This window comes from Saimiri boliviensis, chromosome 4 (assembly GCF_048565385.1).
Source record: "Saimiri boliviensis isolate mSaiBol1 chromosome 4, mSaiBol1.pri, whole genome shotgun sequence".
NCBI lineage: Eukaryota > Metazoa > Chordata > Mammalia > Primates > Cebidae > Saimiri > Saimiri boliviensis.
In genome coordinates, this window is record NC_133452.1 from 14,696,464 (window position 1) to 14,718,968 (window position 22,505).

The 22,505-nt window shown below is 39.4% G+C and overlaps 1 protein-coding gene across 1 annotated transcript in view; it reads left to right on the plus strand.

Moving 5' to 3' along the window:
* The first annotated feature begins 10,023 nt into the window (after nt 1–10,023).
* NOX3 (NADPH oxidase 3) overlaps nt 10,024–22,505 on the plus strand; it is a 58,906-nt gene continuing 46,424 nt past the window's right edge. Inside the window, exons 1-5 of the mRNA XM_003933756.3 lie at nt 10,024–10,105; nt 10,724–10,819; nt 10,932–11,042; nt 12,352–12,436; nt 21,968–22,113. Of these exons, the coding sequence (XP_003933805.3) occupies nt 10,058–10,105; nt 10,724–10,819; nt 10,932–11,042; nt 12,352–12,436; nt 21,968–22,113 (486 nt within the window). The 5' untranslated portion in view covers nt 10,024–10,057. The remainder of the gene's footprint in view (nt 10,106–10,723; nt 10,820–10,931; nt 11,043–12,351; nt 12,437–21,967; nt 22,114–22,505) is intronic.

The window sequence follows — 22,505 nt, forward strand, 5'->3', positions numbered from 1 at the left end:
TACAAGCAAAAAACAACCCCACTAAAAATGGGCAAAGCCCACGAACAGACACTTCTAAAAGGAAGGCATACACATGGCCAACAAGCATTTGAAAAAAAGCTAAACATCACTTATCATTAGAGAAATATAAATTAAACCAGAGGTCCTGCCCTTCAGGCCACAGGCAAGTACCCATCCATAGCCTGTAAGGAAGCAGACCATGCAGCAGGAGGTGAGCAAGCATTATCACCTGAGCTCCACCTCTTATCAGCTGAATGGCAGCATTAGATCCTCATAGGAGCGTGAACCCTATTTTGAACTGTGAGTGTGAGAGGTCTAAGTGTGTGTTCCTTATGAGAATCTAGTGCCTGATGATCTGAAGTGGAACAGCTTCATCCCAAAACCATCCCCTAAACCCAGTGCATGGAAAACTTGTCTTTTACAATACCAGTTTTTGGTGCCAAAAAACTTGGTGACCCCCAAATTAAACCACAATGAGATACCATCTCACACCAGTCATAATGTCTATTTTTAAAAAGTCAAAAAGTAAGACAGCAAGGTTGCAGAGAAAAGGGAATGTTAATATGCTGTTGGAGGGAATGTTTATATGCTCTTGGTGGGAATACAGATTAGATCAGCCACTGTGGAAAGCAGTTTGAAGATTTCTCAAAGGACTTAAAACAAAGCTACTATTCAACCCAGCAATTTGAAGATTTCTCAAAGGACTTAAAACAGAGCTACTATTCAACCCAGCAATCCTATTACTGGGTATGTACCCAAAAGAAAATAAATCGTTCTATCAAAAAACCACATGCACTCATATGTTCATTGCTGTGCTATTCACTATAATAAAGATATGGAATCAACCTAAATGCCCATCAACAGTGGACTGGATAGTGGTACATATTACACCATGGATTACTACAAAGCCATGAAAAAGAATAAAATCAAGCACTTTGAAGCAACATGGATGGCACTGGAGGCCATTATTCTAAGAAATTAAGGCAGGAACAGAAAACCAAATACCATGTGTTCTCACTTGTAAGTGGGAGTAAAAATTGAGTACACATGGACCCAAAGAAGGGAACAATAGACACCCAGGCCTACTTGAGGGTGGAAGGTGGAAGAGATGAGAATCAAAAAACTACCTATCCATTACTAAGGTTATTATCTGGGTGACCAAATAATTCATACAATAAACCTCCACGGCATGCAATTTACCCACATAACAAATGTGCACATGTACCCCCAAAACTAAAATAAAAGTTGAAGAAAAAAAGGATCTTCTTCCAATACATTTTTCTCACTATAGGCTTAAAAATTCCTTTTTGTGTTCAATTCTTCCATTCACTGAAAGAAAATAGTGACTTAATGTTAAGTCATACTAAAAGCAAAGTTCTATTTACTTTTAGGATTTGATTTCTCTACAAGTGTGTGTGTCAGAAAGAAATTTCTTCCATTAACATCTTCTCAGTGTGTGCTGACAAACTATTTTGTTAAACTCTACCGCTTTTTGAATAAAAACAATTAATGATGAGCCATTCATTAAAACTAAGCCTAAATTTAAAAAACAGAAATAAAAAGCACTCTAATGTGGGTTCTGAGAAATTAATTTGCTTCCTCCCATCGGCCAAAAGAATTACTAAAAATAGGGCAATGGGAAAAATTAATCTCAATTTTAAATTATCTACCAGTAATAAGGCATTTCTTCAGTACAACTGTCCTATTAAATTATATTCTTCCATTGGGAAAATTCACACTTTAAGTAACACTTTTAAATGTTTGACATAAAACCTACACTCTGTCAAGAGTTACGTCATAAGTGAAGGCAGGCAGAGCAGTGCCAGATGACTGATCCTGTCTTAATGTGGAACTTTAACACAACTTCATGGCCCCAGTCATTCTGTATAAGACTTTTTCTTTACTGGTTCAAGTGAATCAGCCAGGCCACAATAAAACACCTCTAGCTCTGGATGCCAATCAAACCAGAAGCAGTCATGTAGGTAAAGGAAGTTCCCATCTGTACTTGTCATCATATATCTGTGCATCTGTCTTAAAAGTAAAATGGTCGAGCAAGAAGATTGCAGGACTGGAGCATCACACACAATGGGCTTGCGACTCAGAATGGCCTTCACTAATTAGGTGATCTTAGAAGATGGCCTTAGCCTCTTTGCATCTCCACGTCCTTCTCATTTATGAAATAGGTTGTATTGTACCATCCTAATAGGTCTGCAAGAATGAAGTATTATAACATATGAAGTGCCTGGCATCTGGGTGGCCCTCTAGAAACAGCCAGACTCCAGACTTTTGAGTAGTTACGTTTTTCCAATTAGCACTTCCCGGCTCCATTGTCCAGCACTCGGACTCCCAGAGTGAGCTCTCAGAAGATGTTTTTTGTTAATTCTTTCATTCCTGTCCACCGTAGTCTGCAAAGTCGTGAAAACAGAAGTGGAGAGAGTGATTAAATGAAATAGCCAGTGGATCTGAACACCAGCTCTAGTCTCATTTCTACACTAACCAGCAATGGGACCTAACCCTAGTCCCTTATCTTCTTGGTCTCTATTTTCTCCTTTGTAACATGTGATCATTGCAGGATCCCTGCAATCTCCTTCTGTTCTTGAGAATCATGATTCTCGGGGCAATTTTCATTTAAAATATGAGACTCTGCAAACCATCTCTAAAAAAAATATTACTGATGGCTGGGCATGGTGGCTCACACCTCTAATCTCAGCACTTTGGGAGGCCGAGGCAGGTTGATCACTTGAGGTTAGGAGTTCAAGACCAGCCTGGCCAACATGGTAAAATCCAGTTTTTACTAAAAGTACAAAAAAAAAATTATATGGGCATAGTGGCACATGCCTGTAATCCCTCACTTGGGAGACTGAGGCAGGAGAATCACTTGGACATGGGCGGTGAAGGTTGCAGTGAGCAGAGATCACAATATAGCACTCCAGCCTGGGCAACAGAGTAAAACTCTGTCTCAAAAAAGAAAATTACTGAGTCTTTTTGTGTGTATGTGTTTTGGATCATTGGGTGATGGTTACAATGATGGCAGCAGACAGGTTTGCTTTATTCCATTTTGTCAGTTTCTTGTGAAGTGTTTCTCGAATATTCATAGAAATCTTGTTATGGTACTATGCAAACATAACTCTTTTATGTGCTTACATTCTTTCTTCTATTTTCCACGTTTTAAATTTCTGTATTGCTTTGGTCCAACTTCCCAATGGCCCTTTGTCAATAAAATGAATCTTTAAGACTGTAATAATGCGAACATTGACAACTGAGTAGAATTGTGCCTAAGATGACAAATGAACTGCAAGTCATATCATCCTGGAAGAGAGATCTCACTGAACCTGCTAAGTGACATTGGCAGCCTTCAGAACAAATGTGCCGTGCTTTCTCCAGCTGATATTTTCATATCTGATGGCATTCTTTTTTTACGAAAAATACTAAACCTTTGTTGGATGTTCCTGTTCTTTTCTGAAACTGATCAAATAGTCCCAAAGTTTGGCAAACTGGCTTACAAGGTACTAGGAGGATAAAAAGTAAACTTTCCAGCTTGTCTAAATGGATAGTGAAAATGGAATATTTCAATAGCTGTTCATTTGCTTTCTTATTTGCCACCGGAAAATTCATGGCTGTTGCAAGAAATATGTATTTGGAGAAGGCTTGTTTTATGTGATTTCGCCTATCCCCTGTCTATTAAATCAAATGGATGTAATTCATCCCGAGTGCTGGGAGCCTTCCCTTGTGGCAGGCAGTGACGAGGCACTGGGGGAGGGGTGAGCACGCAGCCTGAAAGAGCAACAGGAAAAGATGGTTGGAAGTGCACTCCTCATCACAAATATGTGTCTTCAATATTTAGTTGTTGTGGCAGGAAAACGCCAACAAATACATGAACTGTAAACCATCTGGCTTGAAATATGTTCAAATATGACTGTTCATCTTGAAAAATGAAATCTATGGAATTCTGGCATCCACTTTGACTTTTGAGAGATGAACAGCTTGGATATGCAAAGAAGGGATTTCTAGACTAGCCTTCTTAAACTTTAAATTTTCCTGAACTCAGAAGTTAAATGATTCACTGCCTAGAAAGGAAAACTTCCCTTTCACTCTTAGGCTTTCATGAAAACCACTGACTGCTTGAAAATCCCTGGGGCTGTATCTGTGTCTTGTGTGTCAAAAAGCAGTGAAGTAAATGTGGTTCTGTATGGATTATTAAATGTTTATTAAGTACTAATACATGCTAGGCACAATAAAAAAACACTTAAAGAGCATCATAATCCTGGTTTTCACCAAATTTCAAAATCAAACATTTAAAACCAGCAGAACTCGAGACTGAATGGTGCCACTTAATTTGGGTTAGGAAGTGAGAAATTAGTCAATCTGTTCTCTTATGAACTGAGATCCTCAGTAACCTAGTATTACTGTCCTACCAGAAGCAGCTATCCCATCAACATTGAGAAAGGTTTTAGATGACTTGTTAAATGGAAAGAAGTAATGCATTGCAAACATACGTGAGCAATGATGAAGATGAGGGCAGAGAACGGGAAGTGAACCAAACACAGACATCTCAGGCTTAGAAGACCAGTCCAAAAGGCTTAGAAGACCAGACCAACCACAAGAGGAGGAACGGAGGCAGGGACAAGACTCTGAGACTAGAAATTCAACCTCTCCTCCTTCTCTTCTTCACCCTACTATTTTTTATAAAAGCCACTTCAATCCACTTTCTCTGAAGAATTCTCCCCAGAGGCTCTTACCTAGTTCTCTTCATGTGTCAGGAGCCCCCAGCTGTGCAATTTCTACCACTTAAGGATAGCCTCACCTTTAAATGATTCTTCAGCCATTGCGCATGTACCTGTGGCCTCGCCAACGGAACTGTAAGCTTCGAAATGGAGACGCCAGACCTCTAATACCCTCTGTGCCTACGGTTGTGTGATGCAGGCAGTGAACTCAGAGAGAATTTGTTTGAGATTGTGAGAGTTGGGTAAGTGAAAGAATCATGCCACAGATCCAGGGGAAATCTTCAGTGGGTAATGTAAACTAAGTTTGTGACACAAGCCAGCCACTTTTAAATATTAAGAAAATACAGTGTTTTCTGAAATAAAAGCATAATATACTTAACTCAGCAAAATGCAAAATATTAATTACTTTAAATTAATTAAAGTTTATTTTAAAATCAGATATATGTTAATGTACAGACTTTTTAAATTCTTCTTTTCCTTTAAAAATGAAATTTACCCAACATAGAAGTTATCTAACATAATTACAGAATTATCACAATAAACATTCCTCAAAATAACCATGTAAGCATCTCGGATTATATGTGTTTGCATTTTTTCTCTTGTTGCCATTAATGTTCACCTTAGTACTTACATGTTTATAAATGCTTTGGAAAAGGCAAAAGCATATTTAATGCTTAGGAGAGAATGATTTTGCAATGCTGTAAGTTATGAATTCTGCTACATCCATAGGGAAACTAGATCACAGTAGGCAGCAGCAAAATACACTAGGTGATCAATCTTGGCTTCGAGAATCAAAGTATTTCTTTGTTAGGTCAACTGATCAAATAAACTAAAAATAACTAAAACATAATAGAGGAAAACCAGTTGAGGAATGTAGCCCCGTTAGTATAGAGTTTGCATTCATATATATAAGCAACTAACCTGCTTTCTTCTGTTTTCCTCCTACTTTTTCCATTATAGTAAGTTTGTTACTGGTGAGATTTACAAGGGAAACTGTCCACATTGTCTTTTGCAGTGAGCTGGAAGACCCAGTGAGTATACCCATTTAATTAGAAAGCAGTATCCACCTCAGAAACAAGGCAAATTTCATTTCTTTTGTTCTGAGAAAATTCTGAGAAATGAAGTGGGCACTACCTATTAGTGATAAAAACAATTAGGTGAAAAATAAATCAAATTCTGGACATTTATATTATTTCAGTAAATTTTGTACAACTTCCTTCATCTTTAAACACGACCCCATTAACTTGGGAACCATTTCTTAGTGAATGATTGAGAGTCTTGATTTCAACTGTGCTCTGTACAGATTCTTTCAATGAAGTCAAAACTGAGGGTGACCTTTGGGCACAATATGCCTCCCAGAATTTTCACCAGGTAAATTAACCAATAATGAGAGCAACTTAATACCTTGTTTATGAAAACTGAGTGCTTTTATAAAGGAGCCCACAGGTGCAACTGAGTTGGATTTTTATATGTGATAGAAGATTTAGTATCACGAGTCTTATAAAGTCTGATCCCAATATTGCAAAACAATCATTGATGTCATTAGGTTACTCTTAAAAGTATTAATAAAAATAGAAAAGTTGAAAAATGTATATAAATTACACAAAAGTATTGAGCTCTGGATGAATTTGAATGTAATTTGAAGTTCACATATGATTCTTTGGTATGAATGAACTGAACATCATTGCAAATTTTAAAAAAATAAAATCTAAGAAGAAAAATGTCCCAGTTAAATCATGAGCTGTACTTCATAATACAACTGTTAACCATCTTTGTGTACTGTAAATGAATAACAGCTACACTTTAACATAACAGAATGTTCTTTACCTATTCAAAATGAGGAATAAACAAATCACATTTAGAATTAAGGATGGACATATAAAGATTAATTTTTAAAACTAAACTTTAAATTTTATTTTTAGAAATATTCTAAGCAATTAACAAAAAAAGTGTGACCATCCTTTTTTTTTCTTTTTATTTTTTTGAGATGAAGTCTCGCTCTGTCATCCTGGCTGGAGTGCAGTGGCACCATCTCAGCTCACCTTAACCTTCGCCTCCTGAGTTTAAGCAATTCTCCTGCCACAGTCTCCCACATAGCTGGGATTATAGGTGCATGCTACCACGGCCAGCCAATTTTTTTCTTGTATTTTTAGTAGAGACAGGGTTTTACTATGTTAGCCAGGATGGTCTAGATCTCCTGACCTCATGATCCACCCATCTCAGCCTCCCAAAGTGTTGGGATTACAGGCGTGAGCCACTGCACCCAGCCAATCATGCATTATTATTCAGCAATATATGTCTCTCCTTTGTAACATTGTGTAAAGAACACAGAAGGCAAGAACATTTCAACTCTTCCTTACACTCATTGAATCTGAAATAGTATAAAATTCTAGATGTATTCTCTCTGAATTAATTTTTATAACTCAACTGAATAAGGCCTCTAAGATATGTAAATCCTAAACACTTCAGAAATAAATCATTTTATCATGGAAGATTATTGGCTTAAAGAAATGAACATAAAGACTTTACATCTTTCTGTTGCTCACGGTTAAAGAAGCTACAGAAGATATCTTACTAACTGCACTCTAATCTCAGGTCAACGCTGCCAAAATGGCTGTGCTTTCATATATTTCTAGAGGGGAAACATCCCTAAGAAATGATGTCTTTTCCAAGAAGTAGATTTACTAAATTGTTTATGGGCCAATCTAAGACTTCTCCAAAAGAGCCATCATCTTGTTTAAGTGTGAGTCTGAGTGTGTTTATGTGTACATACTAGATTAGGGGTGAATGAGGAATGGGAATGACTCTACAGGGTAGGTGTTATTTATCCCATTAAACTAATGTGGAAAATGAGACTCAAAAGAGGTAACATGGCCCAGCACGGTGGCTCATATCTGTAATCACAGCACTTTGGGAGGCTAGGGCAGGTGGATCACCTGAGGTCAGGAGTTCAAGACCAGCCTGACCAACATGGTGAAACCCCGTCTCTACTAAAAAAGCAAAAATGAGCCAGGAGTGGTGGTGTATGCCTGTAATCCCAGCTACTTGGGAGGCTGAGGCAGGAGAACTGCCTGAACCCAGGAGGCAGAGGTTGCAGTGAAGCAAGATGGCACCATTGTGCTCCAGGATGGGCAACAAGAGCGAAACTCCATCTTGGGGGAAAGAAAAAAAAAAGAGATAACACATCAGAGCTGGGCAACAAGTAGAAAACTCACAAACTCACATGTTTATCAAAATACTTAACCAGGAACAATGAAGAGGCAGAAGGATCAAGGGGAAAATATGGGCCAGAGTGTTTTTTGTGGTTTTCATGGGAAGAAAGGGGGACAGTTTGTGTAATCAGGGGACCAGATTTAGGATCGGATGGTTTCAATAGATTCCACAGGCCCTGGGCTACCGGCATGATCAGTCCCTCGTTGTTTAGTACCTGGCTCTGAGGTGACTGAGGGCAGGTGAAAGGTTGACTCCATGTGTGAGAGTTTAATGAAAGAGGCGATTAGGGGTTTAGGCCATGTTTGGTTTGCATATTAAAACATGCTCCCAAACCAGTTGTTTGCTGTCACTAAGAATAAGCTAACTTGAGCCATTTCTCCCCAAAACTGCAAGACCCTGAGATATCCATGCACCCCAAAACGCAGAAAATCAAAAACATTATTAATACAATAGAATAATTTATCCATTTTTGATTCATTGGCATATAGAAATAGTGTGCTTAATCATACAGAGCAATATTTATTTGTGGCTAAATTCCTATAACTGTCCTATTAAAACAATGCAATTTGTATCTGTATATTCAGTATGCTTTGGTGCACAAGTCCATATATTAATGTTTCACAAAAGAGACAGTATAAGGTAATGGTTAGAAATAAAGATGTTAAAGTCAAAAAGAACTGAAGTCAAATCCCAACCACCCCTACTTGCAAGTTGCTTCATTTAAGCTTGTTTCCACCTTTCTGTAATGGGGCTCATAATAATATCTACCTGATAGAGTCCATGTATGATTTAACTGGACAATATTTGAAAAGTCCTTAACCTAATAGTACCTGGGTAAATAAAGATCTATGAATATCCACAATTCTTACTCTTACCAGGTTTTTAACAGGAGGAAATTTAATTTTCCAAAATTGAATCTCCTCCGATTTTCATCTTGTCTAAAACAATTTTAATTAAATATTTGGGCCAAATCTAGCCAGAAAATTGCTTCAGTTGGGGCAATTTTGCCTACCAAAGTAGAATTGTCGTCATTGTATTGAACAGCTATGACTTACATAAAATCATAGATGGACGAGGCTCCCTTGCAGCCCCTCTTGGGATCACTGGAGTCTGAAAGAATATTTGCACTGGCCGCAGGGGTGGAACAAGTGTGATCAGGGGGCGATGAGATGTATTACATCAGTCCCACAAAGAAGTTCATTTTTCATGGTCACACTTTCAGATTTATATGAGAGTTTTCTCTCTGATGTTTTTTATAATCCTTTATCACCATCTTCTGAAAGATGGTTTGATTCATATTTATTTAGGCCCCCACTCTTTGTCTTCTATAGAGAACTTTTTTGAACGAGAGAAAAAGGAAGTAAAGAAGTGGGAAAAATGTGGCCCGGCATGGTGGCTCATGCCTATAATCCCAGCACTTTGGAAGGCCAAGGTGGGTGGATCACCTGAGGTCAGGAGTTCATGACCAGTCTGACCAATATGGGGAAACCCTGCCTCTGCTAAAAGTACAAAAATCAGCCAGGTGTGGTGGTGTGTGCCTGTCATCCCAGCTACCCAGGAGGCTGAGGCAAGAGAATCCCTTCAACCGAGGGGCAGAAGTTGTAGCGAGCCAAGGATCGTGCCACTTCACTCAAGCCTGGGTGAAAGAACAAGATTCTGTCTCAAAAAAAAAAAAAAAAAAAGTGGAAAAAGAAATAACAAATAAAGAAAGCTTCAGAGAAAGTGCTTTGCTATATGCAGCCTTCAGCAGTTAGGTTATTTCTCAAATTTACATGAAGACATTATCGTCTTGACTGCAATCATGTAGAAAACAAACGGGTATAAAGTACATGAAGACAACTTAATAAAATGAGCTTTCTTTTCTTATAAAATCTCTGAAGAAAGGAATCATTAGCCAGAGACTTGCCTTGTATTTACCCAGGTCACGAGGCATGTCATCTTGGTGATGTGCCCTTGGCAAGAAGTCCTTAATTAGAAATTCCTCGAGAGCTGCTCCCTGTAGGTGCTTCCTATGACAAAAAGACAAAATAATTTACTAGGGAAGCCCTTACCAAGGACTCAACATCCAGACACAGGTGAGGGGAAGGAAATTTGCTGACAGCCAAAGAGCAACAAGTATCATGATGGGGTGCTGGATTTTGAATGAGGGTCTCTCTGTCGTATTAGTAGTAAGTATCATTTTTGTTATTCAACTTTAAATATATAGATTGAATAGTCTTTGATTTCTAAGATAACTTGTATAGGAACACTAAATAGCGTGAAGTATTACTCTAGTTAAAAGACTAAAACTTGTTAGAAAACATTCAGTAGACATATTTAATTTACCCTTTCAGAATCATGCAAAGTTGTTTTCCGATTAGCTCATTTTTAATTATTTTTAAAGTCAAGTAGTTTGTTTTTGCATAATGTATGAATGTTTCTCTAAATCAGATGAAGTCTTTGAATTAGACTATGAAATTGAAATTTTTCTAGAGAACTCTTGGAGTTGTTTTTAAAGATTTCCTCCTTGACATCATTGTCAAGCAATGTTGATTAAGAAGGTTTGTAGTTTCATTAAATCACTTAAAGTTGACTCATACGTGTTTAAAATCCTTTTCATAAAGGTAATAATTTCTTACCATTATAATCTTATTAAAAACTAATCTATGAGAAATAAGTATGTGGAGTAATTCTGATTAATATTGAGAAGCTCTTCATTCCACTCTAAAAGAAGAACCCCAAGCGATTTTGAATAGAGAAAAAGCTTGAAGGTAGTATTGATTGGTTCTCTTTTCTTTCTACTCTAGCTCTCGTGGCTGGGAGTGAATTTTTATCTGTTTATTGACACGTTTTGCTGGTATGAAAAGGAGGAGTCTTTCCATTACACACGAGTTATTTTGGGTGTAAGTACAGTTTGTAATTAAACATGTTTTTCAGAAAACAAAATGCATTTTATTTTCCCTGGATGCCTTTTTTTTCCCTGAATCTCTTTTTTATGTCTTTACATATGGACAGTCAACACTGGCTTGGGCGCGAGCGTCTGCACTGTGCCTGAATTTTAACTGCATGCTAATTCTAATACCTATCAGTCGAAACCTTATTTCATTCATAAGAGGAACAAGTATCGTAAGTACTAAAATATTTGAAATAATCTCAGTTGTTATGACTTCCTCATATAAGTGCCATTGACACCAAAAATGTACTTTATTATGAAATTCTGAGTAATTCTGTTTAAACTTGGGTTTGTTTTTGTGGTAAGAGATAACAGAAGGTCTAAAACTGAAAAGCAGTAATCAGTGCATCTATCTGATGTGGCTTTGCTGTTGCCATTTATTTCTGACATGACACTGAACTCACTGCTCAACAATTTCCTGATGTATTTGCACCATGAAGATGGAAGCATTATAATAGTTGGAACCATCATCCTTTCTGATTGAAAGAAGGCAAACACGCTTTTGAGACAAATGCCACCAGGAGACATCCCTCTGGGTTCTCATCCCAAAAAGCACAATTGCAATACATAGATTTTAGTATTTAGATTTTAACCTCTACCAAACATAATGGCATATTTCCCAATTATATTGATTTTATTGTGTTAGGAACTTACCTGTGCTTCCTGTCAAACAGAATAGCACACAGAAAATGTGTGCTTCAAAAACCTATACCAGGTAAAATATCATATTATGCAGGCATCCCTCATTCTATTGCACTTCTCAGATACTACGGTTTTTACAAATTGAATGCTTCTGGCAACCCTGCCTTGACTGAGTGTATCAGCGCCATTTTGCCAGTACTATGCGCTCACTTTGTGTCTCTATGTCAGCACTTTTTAGCAATAAAGTATTTTTTAATTAAGGCATGTGCTATTTTTTTAGTCATAATGCTATCATGCACTTAATAGACTACTATATGATATAAATATAACTTTTATATGCACTGGGAAATCAAAACTGTCATGTGACCCGCTTTATTGCGATGGTCTGAAATCGAACCAGCAATATCTCCGAGCTGTGCCTGTATAATCATCATTGTGATTTTACAAATATTTATATAGAGATGCATATTTGCCTTTGTATATGGAATATGGAATCATCAGTAGACTACTTAAAACACATGGATGAGGATGATGGCTGTCACCTTAAATGTCTAAACAAAGAAGCTGAGTGAGGCACACATTTTGGCAGATTTATTCAAAAGTTTTGAATTATAACCAGAGAACTAATAAGTCAATCATTTTTGAGTTGAGAGTTCAGCAAAGCACCTAATAACCTTTTGATTTGCCTGTTTGACTAATGGCCATTAACTTTTGTGTCACATAGCCCCACTTTAAGCAATTTAGAGGCAACGCCTGATGCCCACTCTCTTAACTTGCATGACACTGTTTTCGTTGTCATTTTTCCATAAATCAGGCATTTTTTTGTTGTTCTTACTCTAGTGCTGCAGAGGACCATGGAGGAGGCAATTAGACAAAAACCTCAAATTTCACAAACTGGTCGCCTATGGGATAGCTGTTAATGCGAGTAAGTACTTATTAATTGCTTGATGGATTTTACAATATCTGATGCCTAACTTCATAGTTTTGTTTTAACTCTGGCTTCCTCAAGTCGCACCCTCAGATAAAAGAAATCTTTGCCCTTTATCTGATCCTGTAAACCTTATGCAAACGGGTTTTTACATTTTCAATTTATACTTACATATGAATTTTCCCCTACCAAGACCTCAATTTGTCAAAGAAAAGTTGATGAAACTTCATTTGTGAGTAGTTAAGCTTGTTAATAATACAATAATAAATACTTACTTGAAAAAGGAACACTTTGTTATTCAAGATAATTCACACTGGAAATAAAATTGACCTCTGTTCAAAATCTCATTCATAGTCTTAGGAAAATGACTGTCATATGGTATCATGGGCAGTAAAAAGAAAAAAGAAAAGAAAGATCATGGAAGTAAAGTTCTGAATCGTATTGAGGGAATGGATATAAAAGGGTCTTGAAAACACATGAAGCTTTATTGGCATATAAAGTGTTATTGTTATTATGATATTTCTAATTCAAGAGGAAGGCACTAGAAATTAGCATCCAAGGCCAAGGTTAAACTCCGACGAGGAAGGAAGGAGGAGCAGTCACCAACCAGCTTGTGGTTTTGCTGGAAAACAAAGACATTGAAATAAAAGGCTATCTGAACAATAAAGAGTTATGATTCAGGACTGCTTCTCTCAAATGAATTTAACTATAAAATGTTTTCCTCATTTGTTTTTATCCTCTCATGCATAAAAAAATAGCAGAGTAGAAGGAACACTCAAAACAAATGTGAATTTAATTAAGCAACAAGACATGACAGACGGTGCCCGAGTGCCAATTAACGCAACTTTGGGTGTGCAGCGAGACATGATGGGGAGATGCTCCCACTGATTGTCTTCAACGCTGGATTAATCCAACCCGAGAACTGCTTTGTAAAGGTCTTTGTGGCTAGTTTGGAAATAAGAATAAAAAGACATCATGTCTGGAGAAGATCAGCTGCTGGTTCATCTTTGTATTCCAAGGCCCACAATAGTGCTGAGTGTGCGTAGGCACCAATAACCTTTCATGAATGAGCAAATGCACGAAGGAATAAAGACAGGGAAGCAGATTTTGGCTCAGGAATGGAAGTCTTTTCTGGACCTTGAAAATTATCTAAAATTAGAATGAAATTCCTCTAAGAGTACTGAATTCCCCATGATGCGTGATGTCCAGAGACCAGATTGCACCTTGATGGGCTCATCGGAGAAGGAATTCAAGGAATCTCTAAGCGTCCTTTAAAATCTTAAATAGCTTGATTTCTGCATGGCACAGTAAAATGGTAAGAATATTATCACAGTGCAATAGCTTTAAGGCAGAATGGAACTCTAAGGGAAAGTTTTAAAGACATTACAGAGGGAAGTGGGGGAGAAACATCATCAAAATACATCAGAAAAGAGGTCGGTCATGGTGGCTCACACCTGTAATCCCAGCACTTTGGGAGGCTGAGGTGGGTAAATTGCTTGACCTCAGAAGTTCAAGACCAACCTGGGAAACATGGTGAAAGCCATTCTGTACTGAAAATACAAAAAAAAAAAAAAAAATTAGCTGCGTGTGGTGGCACATTCTTATGGTCCCAGCTACATAGGAGGCTTTCGTGGGAGAATCTCTTAAGCCCAGAAGTGAAGGTTGTAGGGAGCTAAAATCATGCCACTACACTCCAGCCTGGACAACATAGTGAGACCCCATATCAAAAACAAACAAACAAAAGATAGCAAAGAAAAATGTGTCTTATGAAATAGTTTTCTCCTTAAACTTTTGGGCATGTATATTTCTTTGCATGCAATCATGTATCAATAGTACCAATGCATTAGAAACATATAATGAATGTCTCCCATGTTAAAGATACCCTGATAGCAGCTATAAATTTCTGAAAGTAGTGTGGTCAAGGCTTTTTTAGGATGGACTATACTTTAGTATAAGCAGCAGTTGACTAAAATCAGGCGACCAATTTATTTTATATCCCGCTATTGATTGGTAGTGTGCTATCTCATAAGTTCCTTGTGCTCCTTCTTCTGTAGAATTAAAAGAATACTAATACAGGCCAGGTGTGGTGGCTCACACCTGTAATCCCAGCACTTCGGGAGGCCGGAGTGAGTGGATCACCTAAGGTCAGGAGTTTGAGACCAGCCTGACCAACATGGTGAAACCCCATCTCTACTAAAGATGCAAAAGTTAGTTGGGCATGGTGGCACATGCCTGTAATCCCAGCCACTCGGGAGGCTAAGGCAGGAGAATCACCTGAATCCAAGAGGTGGAGGTTGCAGAGGGCAGAGTTCATGCCATTGTACTCCAGCCTGCAGAACAAGAGCAAAACTCCTTCTGGGGGCAGCGGGGGGGAACAAATGACTGAAACATTCTATCCATTTCAGTGAGAGGTGCAGATTCTTGTTGGGAGCAGATCTAGTTGGAAATTTGCAGAACACAGGGTCATTCGCTTGCTGTTATTGCAAATAAGATCAAATCCAAAGCCCTTAGCCTGCTGGCCAGGGGCTCCGATGACCTCACATGTGCCCCCTACCTAAGTCTTGTCTTCCGCTACACCCCCCTGGCTTTTCCCTCCGGCACACCCAGCTCCTGGGAATTCCTGAATGTTCTGTGCCTTTGCTCCTGGGATCTCCTTTGCCTGAAATGCTCTGCCCTCCTGGGCGTGCTAATAGGTGGGACGTGGCCATGCCCAGGACTCATCACCTGGCCACCTCCCGCGATGCAGCCACTTCACCGAGGGGTCTAAGGTCATACTTTCTACCACGGAGTGAAATTCATTCCCTAGAGGCTGATCACTTCCAGGGCTGAGCCTGTGCCTTGCACATCTTGGCTGCCCTGGTCCCTGGCACACAGGGACCTCAACAAATTTGGTCAAAACTGAGGATGAGTAGGAGCCGGCCAGCCGACAAGAGAAGTTGAAAGAATCACTGGGAATGGTACAGGACGCACATGCATGAGTTGTTTAGGGAGTCATGAGCAGTCTGGGGTGGACTGAACAGTGTAGGGAGGGAAAAGATTCAAACGATGCTAATCGTCCAAGATAATTATGCACATTTTGCTGCAACCAGAGAAAGCAAGATCCTCTTTCTCCCTCCCTCCCTCACACATCCCTGGAGAGAATCAAGTGTTCTCTCTGGCCCCCTTCTTCCTGAACCCCATGGCTTTCCCAGGCTCCCAGCTCTCTCCTGGGGCTCCCCCAGCAGGGTCAGAACTGCGACCAGAGTAAAGTGCCCCTCATCCCAATCCTCCATGGCAACCACCAGCGCTGCGGTGTTTCCACTCCCTGCGAAGGCTGGAGGCTGGGGAGAAAGCTCTCAGCTTCTCCCAAACCCTGACAAAGCAATTATTACATTTCACATGAACGGAGAAATGCGTCTGGCAACTGCACTTTTAGGAGGAAAAAAAACACTAAGCCTTGGTTTCATGGAAACACCTCTGCTTTTCACATTTTGTTCTTCTGGTAGATTCACTTGGGAGCAGCTGAAAATGTCCCTGCGCTTATTTTATTAGCATCGCCCATTATGCTGCATTTCAAATAGCCAGTTGGCTTAATAGAGGTGTGTAACCTTGGAAAAAGTGCGACCACATCGAAGTTTGCATGCCAACCCCTAATTTCTCATCCGTTCCCCTATAGGCTGAACTGCAGGCTTTAATTGGTCAAATCATTAAAGGATGTAATTAGAGACTGGTGGAAGCAGGCGAGGGAGGAGGAGGGAAGACGCAAAACAATGGTATCTGTAATCAAGGACATCGGGGGAAAAACGCAGTGACAGGAACTCTTCTTTTGGCTTCCTGCCTTCCTGCTTGTCTGCCTATGATAAGAGCTGCCGGAGCATTCTTCAACCACTAATAAATCATTTTCAGGGACCTATAACCCCATGAGTATAAAAATCGTAGTTTCACAGCCTCTTCGTTCTTATTAATGCAGATCTTTCTGGAGTCCCTGGTCCACAGCAGACCTTGAAGACCCTTCCAATTGAAAAGTAGTATTGGAGCTCGAGCTTCCATCAAGGGGTGTCTAAGCAGTGGCCCAGGCAGCTCTCCCTGACAGAGTGGGCAGCTCGCTTCCGCCAGTTCCAGGAGTGAACAATTACCCAAGTGCAGCTCCTGAGGAGTTGCTAAAATTTGTCTACAAACATCAATAAACATAACAAGGGCAGGTTGAGAGGAGAGAGCACAGAATAAGGGTAAGGGTGCCGAGGAAATAAAGATCTGGAGACCCACGGTTGAGAGTAGCCCTAAAGGAGCAAACTCTTCAGTCCTGACCCCTCCAGAATCGCTCCTGACCAGTTCTGCCTGAGCCACTGGGAGCTCCAGGGAGGCTCCATCCCCAGTCCTGCACGACAGGATTTAATGTGATTCACAAATGCGTGGCACACACAGGGTGCCAGAGTCAACGAATCCTCCTACCGAAATCGGACCACAGGTTTAAAAGTTTGCAGCCAAATTCTAGCTGCAGAAGCACAGCCAGAATCTGTCCCTGGGTCCTTGTTTCTAAAGGCTGCTTAATTAGGAGGTGGCTAACTCCAAAATGACTGTTATCATTGGCAGGTAGGCGGAAAGACAGCGAGGACTGACCACACTTCCAAGATTCCCCTCAGGGATGCTCCCTTTGATCTCCTGAAAAATAAAATGAATGAAAGAAAGAAAGAAGGTAAAAGAACTGTCTCAGGGCCACCGGCTCTAATAGTAGCCTTTATGGATTTTTTTGTTTTTGTTTACTCTTAAATGAAAGCTGCTTGTTTGAACTCGGAAGTTCACACACCAATTAAATGCGCATGTGTAGTATTTCCAAAATTGCTGCTCTCTTAAAAGTACTTCGGGGAGAACATAAAATTGTAGAATGATCCAGTTATAGCACCTTTTAGCCTGGCACAATTGGGTGGGTTATGGAAATGTGTGTCTTGCGGTCCTCCAAGGGCACAGCTGTGCATACTGTAGAAAGTCCACAGAGGCCCAGGAAGAGCTCACCCGCATAGCTAATGGCGTTGGATTTACTGCAAGACTGAAGAGCTCCATTTAAGCCAGAGTTGACTTTGGAAACATGAAAATATGAGCTTCGTGTTTGTAATACTTCCATATTGGTCTACAAATCCTTTTAGATGATAAATATGCTCCCGGTTAGCTTCAGAGGATGACACAGGAGCCACACAGCTGGAAGGGGGTTTAGAACATTGTTTAGTACAATCTACCCATTTCACAGATGGGACAAAAGGGTCTGAAAGAAGTGACCGAGAAATAGTCTCTTCAGTATTCTTTCTGTTACATACTAATATCATATCTAATAACATGAAATGACATTGATGACTAAGAGAGAGAAAAATCAAACCATGTCACTGTTTTATCCTGTCTCTGTAGCTTTGTCCCCATAACATAGACAGCATGGCTAGTTATGTTTTTTAAAATCTAAAATGTAGAAAGGAAGTAATACAAATGGAATGTCTAAAAAAGAGCAAAAATGAATCTCCCCTGCTCTCTATCAAGTCACAACAATTCTGAATTTAGCGGTTGGTGTATCTTTAGTTCCAAGCGAAGATTGCTGTAGAATTAGGATCAGATCTAAGAGGAAAAGAAAATGTTTAGACACACAAAATAGGCATAAGCATCGTTCTCTGAAAATTCCTGAGATAAATAAAATATTCCACGTTTTTATCTTCTACCTTGTAAAACGAAAACAAAATAGAGGTAGCAGGAGCAAGGGAATGTGTAAGACAGGAACTTTAAAGTGAGTGGCAAATACTGGAGAGAATAGTTTTTACACATTCCCTCAAAAGCTGCCTTCTGAAAAGCATCTGGGGCTATCTCGAACTCTTTCATTAGTATCTTCAGCTCTGTGATGGGAGACCTGGCAATAAGAATAAATAAATAGTTCAATATCTTTGTTTATTCAAACAACATTTAGTTTAACAGTGTCAAATTCTCCTGTGGAAATCAATCTAACAGAAAACAAATTGCAAACCACAACTCATTACAGGGGAGAACGTTAGAAAATATAAGGCCAGGCACGGTGGCTCACTCCTATAATCCCAGCACTTTGAGAGCACAAGGAGGGCAGATTACCTGAGCTCAGGAGTTCAAGACCAGCCTGGGCAACATAGTGCAACCCCATTTCTACTGAAAATTAGCTGGGAATGGTGATATGCACCTGTTATCCCAGCTACTCAGGAGGCTGAGGCAGGAGAATTGCTTGAACCTGGGAGTCAGAGGTTGCAATGAGCCAAGATCCCGCCACTGCACTCCAGCCTGGGTGACAGAGTGAGATTCCATCTCAAAATAAATAAGTGAATAAATAAAGAATATTATACAATATAAAATACTTATCCTGCCTTCTCTTTCTGACTATCACACGTGGATTATGCAATGGTAAACACATCAGTTAATTGGTCTGAAGCTCAGTTTCTATTTCTGCAAATTGGGAACAGCTTCACTCCCTGTCTGGAGTGCTATAGTCCATGGAGAGAGAATTAAAGAAAGCTAGGAGGAGAAGAGTAAGGGTCAAGGGGCAGAATGTAAAAAGAGCATTCACGCCAGCCTGCTATGAGAACCCCAGATGTCGTGATCAGTCATAAGCCTTAAAAACAGTTGGATTCTAGATTAAAGAAAGACACTAGGTAAACCATTCAGAGTTTTATCTAAGCCCATAGAAAAAAAAAGCTACTTTTCAATTAAAAATCAGATATGATCATTGTCCATTAGTCAAACAAAGCAATGCCGCTTAATGGTCAAAAGATGAGGTGCTGAGTCACCCAAACCACTAAACCAGTTTCATCACTAATGAATAATAAATTCCTTAACTCTTTGGATACTGGTCTATGAAATGAGAAGGCTGATGCCTGAGGAGGGTTAAATCAGTTAATATGCCTACAGCATTTATAACAGTGTCTGCCTCATAGTAAACATTCAATATGTTAGCTATGCTTTTTAAAGACTTTGAGGTAATTATCAGAAAATGGCAATTAGGAATACTGGACAATGTTTGTGTTCAACTTAGCAAATAGTTTTCATTTTGCACATAGCATATTGGAAAAGACTACTGCTAGATAAGCCTTTCCAGCTTTGTGGATGCTGAGGCTAAACAAGGCAGCGCCTTTGTAGACATGGCCATATATGTTGACAAAGCACCTCCGGAGGAACAATAGTACCTCATGAGTACTAACCTCTCTGAAGCCATAAGGAGGCAGTAAACATCATCATGCAGAAACACTATCACGTGCTTTGCTTTCTTGGGCGAGCCTCATCCTAAAGTGTATTTGACTTGATTTTCAACTTCAAGGCTAAAGAAAAATGTGCAAAATATGTATATATCAGCAGAGAAAACACTACTCCAACAAGGTTGCATCTATAGACGGATTTTCTGACCCTTTCTTTACCCCTTCTACCTTTCTGTAATCTCACTGTCACTAAGCAAATAATTGTCAAATACTGGTACTGAGCAATGTGCTTGGTGCTGAGATTTCAAGACAAATAAAGGTCATCCTTGAGGAGTCAAAGTCCATCAGGGAGTGCAGGGATAAATAAACAGTGCAGCAATAATATCTGAGACATGCTGTGATCATGCTTTCATTTGTGCTGGTAACACTGAAGAACATGTGATAGAAATCAACTTTTGAAGGGGGTTGTAAGGCATGAGTAGAAAATTTTGCAAATCAGAAAAGAAAGTGACAGCAGGAACTCAGGTGACAAAGAAAAGAGGTTGCACAGAAGATAGCATTTCTAAATAAGTCTGCTGCTAGGACCACAGGGACCAAAATGACACCACCGTTCTCAGAAGTTCCTGCTGTTCCTTTTTCCCCAACACACTTTCTTCCACACCTCAACCCACAATGTACAGCCATGGAGGATCCCATAACTCAAAACCTGTATGATAGTCACAGGCTCGGCTACTTCTCACTGTGGGTGCAGAAGAAAACGAGATATCAACTGGGAAATTATCTATACCCTGGGCAATGAATCCTTATTTCACACTTGAATCTGATCCCAATATCAGTTATCAACTGGCCACCCAGCGGGAGTTTCATTTGCAGGAAAAGCATCGTATGTCATTGTCTAGCTGTGACTGCTGGCTTCCCAACAGATTTGGAAAGAGCAGCATCAGACACAGAATCCTCAGGCCAGACGATGCTATGTTCTTAAGCTTGTTCTCTTCATTTAGAATTTAGACACCACCAATTCCCAGAATTAGAAAGCTCCATTTACTTCTGAAGAATATACAGAAGGTATGTTTAGTTCCATAAATACTGGCTTATTTCAATCCACCAGGAATAACACATGCAAATTTATGTGTAAATGTATATGTGTAGGGGTCTATATACATGTAGAGTAGTCCCTCCTTGTCGGCAGAAGATACGTTTCAAGACCCACAGCGGATGCCTGAAACGGTGGATAGCACTGACCCCGGTTGCCGCCCATTGGAACATGTTCCTTTTCTTGTCTTCCACCCACAAATGTAATGCCTTTTCCATCATCAATAATCACTTATCATGCATTGTGGCTGTAACTTTTGCAGTTTATGGTGTGACAGCGAAACCAGCACAAATGTCATTTTTCTTCTTCACAATTTCAGGTAGAAGGTTTGTTCTTACCGTCGATCTTAGCAACTTCCACATACGTTTTTTTTTCCTTCCTTATTAAGTAGAGAATTTTCACTTAAAAGAAGCACTTGATGGCTTCTCTTTGGCACAGCCAAATTGCCAGCATCACCACTTTTGCATTTTGGGGTCATTTTTAAGAAAAATAAGGATGACTTGCACACAAACACTGATACCATGACAGCTGATCTGACAACCAAGAGGGCTATGGATATGCTGGACAAAGGGATGATTCACATCCCAGGTGGGACGGAGCAGGGCGGCGTGAGATTTCATCATGCTACTCAGAATGGCATGCAACGTAAAACACAAATTGGTTATTCCTGGAATTTTCCATTCAATATTTTCTAATTGTGGTTGACTTCGGGTAACTGAAACCAGGGAAAGTGAAACTCTAGATTGGGAGGACTACTGTATACTAAAATATGTAAAGGAATAAACAGAAAATACAGTGTCTGAAAGAGAACAAAAACAATCTCTCTCCTGGTATCTATCATTTATATCATATACATATATATCAGCATGTATAATGTATGGTATTCTCGAATAATGCTTTCCGACTTCTTAAGAAGTTACACATATAATTATTTCTCTTAGAATCGCAACATATATAGTTATGCTGAGACATCATAACATTTATTCCACTTCCATGATAACTATACACTTTAAATTATGGTGAACTGAGAATTACTTTATTTATTGATATGATTTAAATGAACGTGGAGAATTGTACAATATCTTCGGAAGTATTCATCCACTCCGCTCAAAGCACTGGGAAAGATGCGTATATAAATCACTTTTCCTTGGAGATTACAAAAACCAGAAAAGAGAAATTTCAACACAGAGACATTGTGTTTTTTAGTAAGTAGAGAGGAAGCAAACCACAGAGTGCATGTTTGCTGTCGTGTCCTCATCCTAGCCATCCATGTCGTGGCTCATTTCTTCAACCTGGAACGCTACCACTGGAGCCAGTCGGAGGAGGCCGAGGGACTCCTGGCTGCACTTTCCAAGTTGGGCAACACCCCTAATGAGAGCTACCTCAACCCTGTCCGGACCTTCCCCACAGTGAGTCCTGCATGCTAACCAGCTTCTCCCCTGAAAAATCCTTCCTTTTCCAATCCTCTAATCAGGAATGCTGTACTGAAATGCTTTTAATGAAAGAGCTGGAAAGTGAATTTATGTGTGATTTTTTCTTAATTCACATTTTCTAAAAAGTTGTGTTTTTTTTTATCATTAATGTTGCTGGGAGGTTATGAGGAAGGAGAGAAAGATATGTCACATAATTAATTTATTACATATACACACACAAGAAATGCAGTAACATTAAATTCCCAATAGTTTAAAATGTAACATTTTTAAAGCAGTTCATGATTAGATAATTTTTTTTGCTGATGTTAGACTCATGAAGAATGCAAAGTGTCACCTAAATCCAGAGACTGTAAATTGGATGTCTTCAT